Here is a 14,551-nt window from a genome sequence, read left to right on the forward strand (position 1 = left end):
TAGAAGCTTACATTTTATTCTAGGTACAATAAGAAGCTATTGAAATTGATTTTATGGGGAGATGGGGATCAAGAGATCACATTTACATTAAGGAACATTACTTAGGCAATATTGTATAGGATGGAATAGAGAGAGTGAAATTTAAAATGAAAAGACATTGTTCAATAATCTAGGTGAAAGCTGATGGTTCAGACTCAAGTGGTAATTGTGCAAGCTCTTAGAGAGCAGTGATCAAATATGAGAAATGTGAATATGAAAATGACAAGGTTATGACAGATGTGCTACATGGGGTAAAAGGAGAATGGGAATCCAGGATAATGCCAAGGTTATAAGTTTAGGATGCTGGAGGAATGATATAGTTTTGACAGAAGCAGTAATTGAGAAGAGTAAAGGGTCTTGAAGGAAATATATAAGCTCAGTATTGGACATGCTGCATTTGAGATGTCTCTAAGGCATAGAGTTTACAATAGTGATGGTGAGCAACTGAAGCTCAGAGGAGAGACTAGAGAATGATACCCATATCAGTGAGTCCCATAAATATAAGACAAGATCAGGAAATCTGATGAGGCTGTTGAAGGGAAAGAAGAGAAGAGGGTCTCAAAACTCAGAAAGTCATCTAAAACATCATACTTAAGACAAAGGATATAGAGGAACAAGTAAGACTAAGAAGAAAAGTCAGAAAGGTAAGAAGAAATCAAGTAGACAGAAATGCCACCAGAAACAAAAGAGGAATGAGCATATAAGAGAAGAGAATGACTAGAAATTTCAAATGTTTTAGACAGATCAAGAAGAAAAAGAACTGAAGAAAGTGTAATTAAATTTGCCAATTAAGAGATCATAGGCAACTTTGGAGAGAGCAATTTTAGTTAAGGATTGAAGCTAGAAGTTACACTGCAAAAGGCTCAATAAAAAGAATGGTGACAGCAAATACAGACAATTTTCTCAAGCATTTTGATAGAGGATGATAGCCTAAATGAAGACTTAAAAGGTTGAGAATGATGTGAGAGATGTTTGAAGGTAGTAGAACAGGAACTCGGTTACATTCATAGATATGTAGTATAGTTTTGCTATTCTTGACTCTGGTCAGACCATTAGGATTAGGATTAGACACTATTTAGTTTAATTCTGACAGGATAAATCTTCTGAGAGGACCATATGCAGGGTATGGTCATTCAGTGAGAGACACTCTTAGAGATTAATAACTAAGTTATTGGAGCTTACACCCTGCAACTAGACTGTGAGAAGACATATTGTTAGGCCCTGTGAGTTGGAAGAAATGAGGACTCTCCATTAGCCATCTTCCACAATTCTGGCACATGTATATCTCCTTGTTTTATGTATTATTTTATTTTAATAACTTTAAAGTGATCTGTGTAATTCTATTATAGAATCTGATCTGATCTTTGTACATGCATGGGAGACACCTTTTTGAGATAATTGGGGGATATATTTTGCTTTTTTGAGTCAAGCTTTTTTAAATAATCAGCAAACAATAGTCACAAAAATATCAGACATGCTTTATAAATTTGAATTAATTGTGCAGAGATGAAAATGTGGTCTTTTGTAGAAAACTGGAAAAGTTTCTTTGTTCCCTTATCTTACTTTTAATCAAGACTATGGTTGGTATGTGAGCTGTTCATTATTAAAAAAATTTGCAGAGGTAAGCAAGCAGGCATATACAACATTATTTATAAATGTTTGCACCCAGGTGCAAAGTAGTAAAGTAATCAAAGTCTGAACTCTTCTTGAACTATTACAAATTTTATATAATAATAGCTAGCAATTTATATAGTGCTTTATGGTTTACTAAGAGATTTACATATACTAACTTATTTTATTTCCTAGTAAGCTCCCTTTTTCCTTTGGGATGGGGGGGCAGTTAAAAAGTCCATGATCAAATAAGTTAACTCCTAAATGGATATGATATATTATTTATTTAGTGCAAAAAAATAGTATGAAATAAAAGCTTCAGTATATTCTTTTATTCAAATCTTGATATGTTTACTTAATTATCTTTTTATTTTGTGAAGGTGAGTTCATGAATAATTTATCCCAATAATCACATTGCTTTGTTGAAAGAAGGCTAAATCTGGCATTAGCAAAACCTCAATTTCCTATAATAAATTTTGACTCAATATTGACATGAATAGTTGATTTGTGTTTCTCAAATATCAGTGACAAAACAAGGAACCCATCACAGGCTTTGAATATAGGGTAACTTCCCTGGTCACCCTTATTACTACTTTTTGAATTTTAAATTGATGTTAAGCTTTTAAAAATCCTAATAAGAGATTTCAGTGATAATTTTATTCTGCATGTTTAATTCAAATATTGCCTATTATTATGATAAAAGTCTAAATTATACATAGAATTTCAAGTTTCTTGACAACACAGAAATAATGTTTATACTTGGATGACTCTTACTTATTTTGAATGTGATATTGAGAATATATAACTATTTCCCATGTCAAGAGACTTATCAAACTTTATATCAGTGTAAAAACTACCTAGACACCAAATTAAATAGACATGTGGAAGAAAAAATTGTACATTTCTTGACTTCTTTGAACTGGGTCCAAAGAGGATCATTTAGAACAATTGAACTCTGGAATATATCCATGATCCTTTTTCATTCTATATAAATCTAAATCCTTCATAAAGGATCTGCCTAACTTTATTCCAGCTCTCTTGAATTTTTGTTTAATGAATTATATCCAACTATTACCCCATGCACTCACTATTCTACCTCCTATTCTTAGCCTACATCTCTTTACATATGATTTTTTTCCACTGTGGGTTTTGAGCAAAATATTTTTAGCAAAATGTTACATAGTTTGTGTAAATCCACTTTATGTCACTCCAAAATCTTGGGCAAAGTACAATTGTGAGTTTTTGAAGATTGTGGTGTTCCATTATTCAGATACTTAAGACCATCATCAGAAGAATAATAGCGTTAAAAAAGATGGGAAGATGATAAATAGTTTGTTTCAGGGAAAAGTGAATGTATATGTATGAAAGTATACAAAGTTCTTTTAGTGAAATCCAGTCTATTCTCCTCCTCTCATTTAAATCTATATTCAGACAATTTTTAATCTTTGATGTCTAAGATAGAAAAATGAATAGATAGACAGTCAGATTGATATATAGGTAGATTGTTAACAATGGACTAATTCAGTGAGCTAATTTCACAACTACAAGTTAAGTTTCAAAAGCAATCAGTATTTATTCTTTTTTTTTGTCTCAGTATAGATTGTTAAGATTGACTCTTGAGTTTTCATACCTCTCAGTAAAGCTGTTCTGTAAGACAGGATATGATTTTCTAATAAGATACTGATTTTTATTGTTTTTGTTGTTATTGCATGTGATTTATTCTCATTGACATTGGATAAACCTATGCTTAAATGTTACTCTAAAAAATGCATTCCAACGAAAATAATGTATTATTTCACTGGGAAGAGATACAGAGAAGAGAGAAGAAAGGGGCAATTATATACATTTTCAGAATATCATACTTCTATGTTAGCTCAACTCACCCTTCTTCTCCCTTACAACCTAGTGAAAATTATCAAGGGCTGACAGCAAGTTATAAAATCCTGGAGATAGGGACTGCATTGTCTCAGTATTTTGTAAAGTGCACCATATGGCTGTTCAATTAATATTAATGGATGAACTACATATTTGCTGATGCTGTTCTATGTATATTTTCTTACAGAAGTGGTTATGCGCCATTGCGATTTCCTCTTACACTTTTGATATTTAAATGCAGGCTACAATCCAGTTTATGTTTGTAAGTGAAGAGCACATAAACAAGCCTAGATATGATGAGGCACTGAGTTTTTTCCTAAGTTTCTTTTCATGCATAGTTTTCCTTATTAATGAAATTGTAAGTGATGCAGTAGCAAATTATGAGGTATACCTCCTCCCGTACTTCCCCTTTCCCCCAAAAAATAAAGTGGGGGAGAAGAAATCTCCTCTATATAGAGATTGTTTCTCATGTGATCACTCACCAATATTTACAAGTCAAGGTCACTTTTAATGCCACCAGCTGATGAAAAAGACAGGCAAAGAGGCTGTTTTTGTCTTCACTGATTCTGCCAAAGTGATAGCCAACACTGACATTACACTTGGGAAAGGTTGTCTTGGTCCCTCAATTCACGCTTTGCTCTGGAAATAGAATAGTAGGGGAAAAAAACATATATATATATATATATATATATATTTCTGTATTATACATATAGAATATAATGCCAAAAATATATTCTTCAAGAGATCAACAAAACTGCTAACATTTGCTTTGAAAAGTACCTTCTGAAACATACTTAAAATGCTAAGACATTTAAGAGGCCCTCAAGATTTCAAATATCCATCTATAAAATTAATTAATCACTTTGAGGATTTAGTAGAAAGGGTCATAAACATCTTATGTGCTTAGCTAGTGGTAGAAAGTAAGCCCTAGAAGACAATTTTGTTTAAATTTTTTTGAAGAGGAAAGAAATTGAGATGATAAATGATGTATATGTAGGTATATATGTATACATATATGTTTATGTATGTATACTTATATACATACATAAGTATATATTTGGGGTAACCAGAAAGAGCATTTTATATATCCATGTAGCTGATACAGCAACAGAAGGGAAAGGTGAAAGATTAATGAAAAGGTTTTTTGGGGTTTTTTGCATTTTCTATCATCTATGTGAATTATTACCTAGATGCCTGATATGTCCTAAAAGAGAAACTGTGATGAATAAATAAACAGCTCTCGAAATCTTCAATAGGGCGCTTTACCTTGCAGGGAATATTATCATTGGCTTTTGATACAATTTCTGCTGCAGGGAAAGACTTTCAAAGCTCAGAATGCTGAAGTATTGCCAGACACTCAAAGACCCCCTGCAGTGCGCGTCAAACTAAGAAATCTCTCTGAACTTGTCGAATTAAAAGTCATCTCCCTCTCCCTGCAACCCCTGCATGAGCTGGGAAGCTCTGTCCTCATTTTTTTAGACCCCTCCATGATAAACAAATGGAGCCCAGAGCATCTTTATTCTTTACAGGCAAGCAATTAAAATTCTTTTTAAAAATGTAATTGAATGCAACGAATTTCAAAAGGAGTTTCTAGTTAACAATGAGGCTAAACAGTTTGAGTGGGCCACATTCAATTGTGTTTCAAAGGTAAAAGCATAACAGCTTGTTAGGAACCCAGAGAAGTGTCCCTTCCTCTTTTCCATTTAAAAAAATAAAAAAATTTTTGATTGAACATCAAGAGGTTGCTCTAAACTTAAACATCTCAGCAGGATTTATGCGTTCTGGAATGTCATAAGACTTAATTACTCAGCCTGCAAAGAGGAATACACTATTAAAATATGAACAAAGCCAGATGAGAGCCCCCCAGTTGCTGCAAATCATTATTTATCTATCCCCCCACCAAAATTAAAGAAACTTAATTTATGTTTGCATATTTAGGCAACATATCACACTTTTTCTTTTTCCATTCTGCAGTGGGCTAATGATGTGCAAATTTGACAACACGCTGATAATCCCCAAAGTGCAGAGATTCAGAACATTATTACTAATATTAAATATACTATAGCCATAACTAGCTGAAAAGTACTTTATAAATTTTCAAAGAGAGAAAAAAAGGAAAAAGTTTGTTTTTTAAAGGGAGAGAGAGGGAGAGAGAGAGAGAGAGAGAGAGAGAGAGAGAAACAGGCAAGGATACAAAGGAGTTAAGTGAAGTAAGAAAGACAAAGTAGGAGTACATAAATTTTAAATACCAACAATAATAAAGTATTTTTAAAGAAAAATTATGATTAAGTCCTGAGGCAATGGGGGTGGGGAAAATATATAAAGTTGATATAGCTCTCTTTATTCTAAACAATGACTTCCTGAAGGAGACTAGGGATTTGGAAGCTTATGACCTAGGTTCTAGTTCTATTTTCTTATAGAAAGACAATTGCAGAGTGACCTTTGCAAATAATTTTGTTTCTGACTCTGTTTCATTACCTGAAAAAAATGAGGGAATGAGATTACATGCTCAATGTAAGGCAAAAGCGGTAAATGGCGGACAGAATAGTTGATGAGATCTTTGGGGACAGCAGGTAGACTTGTGATTTCATTGCTATGGGGAATCTGATGATGAGGAATCTCCCTCTAGCAATAAAAGTCATCATTTACTCTGTAATTTACATTTTTAGAGATCTAAGTAGTACAAAGAAATGTAATATGATTTTCTCAGGTTTACACAGCCAGGATGAATCAAAGGAAGTTCTTGGATTCAAAAACCAGATCAGTACTCATTACACACAATCCTTCTGTTAATGAGACTTTTGGAAATATTAATGACATTGTTTCAGAAGGAGGCACTATCCTTTGCCCTGGTCAAACAATATTTTCATTGTAGTATTTGATTCTAATCTACTCTAATAGCAGAGTAGCATTCTGTTGAACATACCTCATGAGGATGGTGATTACGACTGAGAAGGTCCTTAACACCGTGACAATAAAAGGATCATTTGATGAAACTGGGTATGATTACTTTAGGAGAAAAAACTTGAGAGGTAGGGGCATTATGATCATTGTTCTCAAGGATTTTAAGAATTGTCTCATGGAAGAGTAATTTTTGACTTGATCCCAAAAATCACAACTTAAAGAAATGAATGAAAATGTAAAGTGATAGAATCAATGTAAAGAAAAATTTCTAAAACAGTTTGTCTTTCATAGATCCAATGAGAGAAAAGAGTTGGAAAATGAAGTCTTAAAATAATTGTTGAAGAAAGAAGAAGAAGAAGAAGAAGAAGAAGAAGAAGAAGAAGAAGAAGAAAAGATGAAGAAGAGAAGAGAAGAAAAGAAAAGAAAAGAAGAGAAAAGAAAAGAAAAGAAAAGAAAAGAAGAGAAGAGAAAAGAAAAGAAAAGAAAAGAAAAGAAAAGAAAAGAAAAGAAAAGAAAAGAAAAGAAAAGAAAAGAACAACATAAACAACAAGATGCGAGTGATCTCTTTACGTGGTATCTTTAAGTCCCTTGAACAATGATAGGTTATACCTATAGGTGATCTTTAATAGATGATTCAGCCTCTAGATGAACTTTGATAGGTGGTTCAGAAACTTTGAGAGAAATCCAGATTCTGAAGAGCCTAGAAGAAACAATGTGAGAGAAAGGAGACTTGAAGAAGTGTAATGAACCCAAGAGCATGAAAGCATGGGCAGAAGTAAATTCTTGAAAGTAAAGGGCAAGGATTCAGAAGCAAGACTGCTTGTCCTAGAGGCTAGAAGTTCAGTCACAAGCTGTGTTACTGATATTCTCCAGACTTCATGGAAATCATCCTATTTCCTTTTACTTCTTGAAGTTCTTTTTGGAAATCTGAATATTTTACATCTAAGAAAGTCTGTATTTCTTTAAGTATTTATTTTGTTTCTATAAATGGTTTGAGCCACAAGTCACTGTTAGTGTCTATATTTATCTGAAATTTCATTGGAACAAGAAGCATATTTCCAGAAAGAAGAGAATTTTCTGCAATTTATCTATTTTTTCCACAGGAAGAGAGATGGAGAGGGAGGGAGAGACAGAGACAGAGAAAGAAACGGAGAGGGAGAGGGAGAGAGGTTACAGATTCTTAGACTCAACTTTTCAGAGCAGAAAAAGATTAGGTCAGGAAACCCATCTGGAAACTGAAAGAAAACTATTTTAAGGAGCTGAGTAGCAGGATCAAGGAAGTTGAAGAGTTGGGTAAAGAGCATCAGATTTATCTATTAGGAGATCACTTAGAATTCTTAAGAGTCTAATTTTAGTAGAGTAGAGAAAGGAATCCAGACTGTAAGAAAAATCAAGGTGTGGTGAGGAGTAATTAAGGAGCAATGGGATGATCAGGAAATTAGGGACTATGAATGAAAACCACATGGTTGTGAAAGGAAGGAGACAAATGAGATTGTAATTAGAGCTGGTAGTGAGAGTAGTTAAAGGTTGTCTTGTTTTGGGGTAGGAAATAGGAAATACATACATATTTTTAATATAGAGTGGGGATATGGCAGCCAAGAGGAAACAAATAGACTAAAGAAACTGAAATGGGATAGTATTTGGCGGGGGGAGTACTATAGAAAATGAAAAGGAATGATTTCAATTAGATATAAATAACCTTAGAAAAGATATACATTTTTCAGATGATGTTGCATTTCAAATCAACTTAAAAAAATAAGTTTATTAGCACAATAAAGAAAAGTCTCAATTTATTAATATCAAAGTGTGGTTTCATAGCAAATAAATTGTTCAAAAATATTTGCAAAGTAATTAAAAAATCCATTGAACTAATGCTGTAAAGAGAAACTTGTTGTTCTGATTAAGTGAATCAGAGCACAATTAATATGACAATGGAAGGTGTAGTCTAGCATAAAAGAAATAATAAATACCTTTCATTTTATCCCTGGTAAGGCACTGGCAGAAATAATTCATCAAAATATGATATTATGTAAATAGAATTCAAAGGGGCAGCAGGAATGATGCCAGAGATCATATAAGGTAGCTCACATATAATTTAAGGTTTGTTTTTCTGGCAAAGAACTCTGAAGTTCAAGTTTTATGAAAATTTGCATTCTAATATAAACAAAAATAACCCATTAACTACCCAAACACTAAAAATTTCTATTCCTTCTACAAAATATACATGCATACATACACACATATGTATGTGTGTGCATAGTACTTTCCTTCAAGGAAATACATTCTGTTTATAGGAAGTTTTCAATCCCTCATGAAACTCAAACAATACTTTATGTAACCACTTTGGGAGTCTTCATGTTTTGTCATGATTTTTGTTCTTCAATTAGGATACAGAGGAATTCAATTTTTTAACATTACAGTAAAATGTAAAAACTATCCTCTGGGTTAAATTATATGACAATTTTTTCTTTGAAGAAGGATTCAGTGAAAAGCTGATAAAATTTGAAATTAATTTGTACATCCAAGCTATGTGAATGCTAGTGATCACTCACAATTGTCTTACCTAGCTTTCTTTTTTATTTTTATGTTATTAAATATGATGAGAAAGAATGTGATGAAAAAGTTTTTACCACTACATTATACTTTGAATTGAGACTGGTAGTTTTCAAAGAAAGAAATCCAAACAATTAATAATGATTGGGGATAAAATTCTCTAAATCACTAATAATTAAAATAGTGTAAATTAAAGCAACTCTGAGTTAGTTCTAACACTTATCAGATGGATAAAGATGACATAAAGAGTACTATAATGAATGTTGGAAAGGCTGTGGGAAAACAGGTACACTAATGAGCAGTTTATGGAGTTGCAAATTGACCTGACCAATCTGCAAGGTAATTTGGAATTATTACTGTTAATTTATCCTGCTTTTCCTGAAGAAGTCAGAATATTCCTATGGTTTTCATTGACTGTCTGCATCTATTTTGCCTCTGTTGTTCATGGCCCTAAGGAAATGTTATATACTTCTTAGTGTTGGTTAGCTAAGTCTTTGGACAAAGAATACTATAAAGTTTGGTGATGAAGACTGTCGATTTCTTGATAACATATTTTGAAGCTTTCTCTATTGTCAAATATGCTGGTGTCAAAAGACAGAAAATGCTGACTCTGGGGTAATTAATTCACCATCTGTACCTAAGAGAATAGAATCACAGGGAATCAGAACTGGAAAGGACCCTGGGGATCTTCAACTCCAACCCACCAATTACAAATAAGAGAAGTAAAATCATTTTTCCCCAAAATCACACATCTTCTGAAAATATGAAGCTTTTTATGCATTTTAATTTAACATTATGCATTTTAATTTAACCATTTATCTAGACTTCCACAATAAGGTATTTTTCTAAAATATTCCCAATAATGTAACATTAAACAAGCACACCAGAACATAAGAATTTAAATTAATATTATCCTAATACTTTACATAGTTTATACTAATTCACTGATAGAAGCATTGCATCCTTAATGATGTCCAAATGACTAAATTCTGTGCCCTCCCCACATCCTAACCCCAACCAATTCCTGTATCATACTTTGAGAATCAGAACTTCTTAGAATTGAAAGAGACCTCAGAAGGTATCAAGTCCAAGCAATTAACTTCTACTACAACCCCAGTAAAAGACCATTCAACCTTCACTTGAGATGTTTGAGTAAGGGGGGAAAAATTGATAGCTCCTACAGGAACCTATTCTATATTTGGTAACTAAACTTTACTAAAATTTCCCTGACAGCAGGCCCCAAATCATCATCTCTATTACTTCTATATCTGAGATCCAACAGAACATTCCACCTAAACTCTCATTTATGTAATTATCTCTTAAGTACTTGAATATAACTATTCATTTTCCCCTAAGTCTTCACTTTTTCAGGTTGAACATCCTTATTTCCTTTAAGAAAAACTCATGGCATCCCTCTAAGACCTTTAAGCATACTATATCTATGGTTTATCTATGCCCTTCCTAAAATTTCATACAAATATAAAGGACAGAGCAGAACAGGGCAGGACTATTAATCTTTTCCTTTAAAATTTTGTAGAGATAAGGTTTCATTGACATAGAGAACATTTGGTGGGGAAGTGCAGGATGAGGAGCCAAAAAGGTGGTATACTGACTGGGACCTAGCTGAACTCTTCCAATATTGCCTTTCAAACAACCCTAAAATCATGCCTCAAATCAAATTTTAGAGCAGAAGAGTCAATAAAAGTTTAAAGAAATATTTTTCTAACCTAATTCAACTTAGTAGGTCTATTGGAGAGGTCTACAACACTAGGGTAGGCACAGGCCTGGAGTGTGGTAGCCTTGGAGGTACTTACAGGAGCAGCAGCAGCAACAACTTTATACTCTGTCAGCCCAGATATGCTAAGGGAGTTGGACAACTGGTCAGGAAGAGATTAGAGGGGACTTTTTTATTGCCACTGGATGCAGCTGATGCTGACTGGCAGCTCTATTGCCTATAAGTAGTTCTGGGTCATAGTTCCAGGGTAGAAAGGAACACTGGTGGTCAGTTCTAAGGGAATAAAGGCCCTGGTCATCATTACAAGACTAAGAAGAAATGTAGTAACATTTGAAGTTGCAGATGAGCAGGGAATTTAGTTACACTTCCAGTACTAGTATTAGAACTTCTTGTTGCAAGGGGTCAAGGGTCCATCTCGAGTAAAAAGCAGAATGCAGATGAGGAGATCAGTGACCATACATCTACCAGCATAAAACCACCCTGGAAGCACTGCATATACCTAGAACCAAATCTGAAAATAGAAGCACAAAAGAAGTCTGAAGCTTGGCACAGTATTTCCCCACCCTCATGTAAGCAGATTTCAATTTTGGTATAAAGTTCAAGGTCAAAAAATAGTTTGGGGAAATGAACAAACAACAACAACAACAAAAGAACTTGACCATAAAAAAGTTACTAGGAAAACATAAATCAAAAAGAAAACAATTTTAAAAAAGGTTAAAAGGAAAGTCTCAAAGAAAATTTTTTTAAAGATTAGTGGGCATTTATTTGTGTCTTAATATATTTTTCATCAGAAAGGACAGTTCAATTAATATATGTTAAATTTTGCTTAACCAAAACCACCAGTGCTATGATGATTTCTTTAGCATGGTATTTGTTGTAATAATATTTAATCCAAACACCTACCAAGGAGCCAACTTAGCTATAGTCATTGAGATAGTTAACATTAAAAGACAATGTTATCTAATGTCAAAAGAAACCATTGTATATGTTCTTTGGGTTGCTTTGTACTTACATAAAAATGTTGACATAGATTAGATACAGAATTTAATTCACAATTTAAAGACAAAACATAGTAAAAACAAAATTTGACTTACCTTCTCTGTTTGGACATAAAATTTTAATTCATATATGTTTTGCTTTAAAACTAAAAAAGTATCTCACTGAAATTAATAAGTACCTAAGTAAGTACACCTAAACAGTTTCATTTCTGATGAGTCTCTAGCCATCGATCAATGGCCATTTTCAGAGTCCTATTTGGTGTCAGTATCAGTGAAGGAAGAACCAGATTAGTCATAGGACTTGTACATTTCTTCTTGCTGATCCAATTTTCTATTGCTTCTTTTTCATAGGAATATCCATCAGATGCAATGACAGGCTCTTTCATTAGTTCTCTAGTGATTGGACATAGGAATTCATCTGGAATCCCAGAAGAAAGGGATTCCACCTTTGTTTTCAACTCTTCTATTTTCCTCAATACTTTACTTCGTAGACCAAGGGACTCAATTTTTAAGTCATTAGCCAGACTTTCTTTTGTAAGATTCAACAGTTCTCTGCCATCAATATTATTCATCTTGAAAATACTAACAAGGTCATTTAAACCTTGTGCACAAAGCCACACTGAAACTTCTTCTTCTGACCAATCTTCAATAAATTGCTTTGGTTCATCTTCTGGACTACCTTGACAATGTGCTTTCAGCTCAAATTGCCAGATGTTCACTGTTTTGTCCATTGATCCAGTGGCAAGTAAGAGAATATTGGGTGCAAAGCACAGGTTGTAACATACCTGGTATGCTGAGTCAAAGTGTGAAGAATGCTCCCAGTATTAGGTTCATATACAATCACAGATTTGTCCACAGATCCTGAAACTAACATCTGACCATCATAAGAAAAAGCACAAGATAGAACTGGAGCAGAGTGTCCACTCAGTGTACATTTATACTTCAATTCAAAACCTAAGAAATCTGTAAGTGTAGTAACCCAAAGTTTGATCTGGCAGTCTTGACCACATGATGCCATTCGGAATAATCGGGGACCATGCTCACCATCAGAAATTGGCTGTGAAGAAAAATCACAGCAGGTGATTCCAAGGTCATGTGCTTTTTCACTATGTAAACACCTCATTTTATCATCCCAGACTGTTAAGTCTCTACATGATGATCCTGTGACAAAGATGCTTCCATTAGGAGAAAATGCACAGGCCACCAAGGAACCATCTTTAACACTACCACATCTAAACAACTTGTATGTCTGCATATTCCAAGAGACTACAGTGCCATCAGCAGCTCCTGACACCAAGTATGTAGAATCTGGAGAAAATCTGCACACCCTTACAGGGTTGCCACTGGGCTGATTCAACATTGCCAAAATGTGTCCAGTTTGAGTATTCCATAAGACAGTTGTACTATCTGTTGAACAGGAAGCTAAAATGTGTCCTGAGGGTGAAAAACAGCAGCAATGGACAGCATATGTGTGACACTTTAGTGGAGAATATGGGAGTTCATTAAAGCCATTTAATGAATAGAGATGAATTGTCTTGTCCAAGGAGCAGGTAGCCAAAAGGGAAGAAGAAAAGGCACAGTAGTTGACATCATCACCATGATCTGCTAGTGTATGAATTAGTGTCAACATGTTTCTTATGTAATTATCCTATATAAGATGGAAGTTGCTATTTAGATTATTTAAGGAATAAGTCATCTTTCTGGAAATAGAGATAAGGACCATCACCAATGACTTCTTAACTGCCAAATCCCAATGTCTTCTCTTCTTCATCTTCTTTGACCTGTCAGGATAGCGAAGATGGTGGGGCCGGGGCTGGGTTGGGGAGGAGGGGCCGCTTTGCAGCTGCTGTCTCAAAGAAAAATTTTAACTGAACTCAAAACCAGAAAGAATTCCTGGCAGAGTTAGAGAGTGGTGAAAGAAAAATTTTTAAAAAACTGAAAGTGTTGCAAGAAAATTATAAAAAAAAATTAATATCTTGGTAAAAAGAGGCACTGAAATTATTGATGACAATAACACCTTAAGAAACAGAAATGACCTAATGTTAAAAGAGGCACAACTCTTATAAAAGCAGAATAGGCCAAATAGAAGAAAATTTGAAAAAAATCATTGGAAAAACAACTGATCTGGAAAACATTTCAAGAACATATAATTTAAGAATTATTGAACTACCTGATAGCAATGATATTTTAAAAAGCCTTGACATCATATGTATGTCAAGAGATTTTAAAAGAAAACTGCCTTTATATTTTATATCCAGAGGTTAAAAGAAATTTAAAGAATCTACTGATCATTTTCTGATAGAGATCCCAAAACACCCCCGGGGATTTTACAGACAAATTTCAGAAATTTCAGATCAAAAGAAAAAATATTGTAAGCATCCAGAAAGAAACAAAATAAAAACTCCCAGAAACATTATATTCAAATTTGAGTTCTCAAATCAGGGGAAAATATTGCAAGCATTGAGAAATAATTTAATTTAAACTTAAATATCATGGAGCCATAGGTAGGATCATACAAGATTTAGACTTCTATAGCAGCTGAGAACTTGGAATATGATATTCCAGAAGGCAAAGGAGGTAGGATTACAACTAAGAATATCCTACCCAGCAAAACTGAGTATAATCCTTCAGGGGGAAAAATAGATACTTAATGAAGGAAAGGACTTTCAAGTCTTCCTGATGAAAATATCAGAGCTGAATATCAAATTTCAAGAAGAAAACTCACAGAATTATAAAAAGGTAAATATGAAAGAATAATAAGGTTCTCAATAAAGTTAAATTGTTGACTTTCCCATATGGAAAAATAACTCAAGTAACTCCTAAGAAATTTGTCATT

General features: G+C 33.7%; 2 protein-coding genes across 2 annotated transcripts in view; both read right to left on the reverse strand.

The window, feature by feature from the left end:
• The window catches only part of TENM3 (teneurin transmembrane protein 3), a 3,314,517-nt gene that overhangs the window by 1,798,099 nt on the left and 1,501,867 nt on the right, over positions 1–14,551 (reverse strand). The window contains exon 6 of the mRNA XM_074231559.1: positions 4,008–4,164. The gene's annotated coding sequence lies outside the window, so the exon portion shown is untranslated. The remainder of the gene's footprint in view (positions 1–4,007; positions 4,165–14,551) is intronic.
• Positions 11,868–13,410, reverse strand: LOC141516128 (WD repeat, SAM and U-box domain-containing protein 1-like). Its single transcript, XM_074227407.1, is given in 2 exon segments — positions 11,868–12,484; positions 12,487–13,410. Coding segments are annotated over 2 exon segments (1,425 nt in total). The 5' UTR covers positions 13,346–13,410; the 3' UTR covers positions 11,868–11,918.

Source organism: Macrotis lagotis, chromosome 3 (genome assembly GCF_037893015.1).
Source record: "Macrotis lagotis isolate mMagLag1 chromosome 3, bilby.v1.9.chrom.fasta, whole genome shotgun sequence".
Taxonomy (NCBI): Eukaryota; Metazoa; Chordata; class Mammalia; order Peramelemorphia; family Peramelidae; genus Macrotis; species Macrotis lagotis.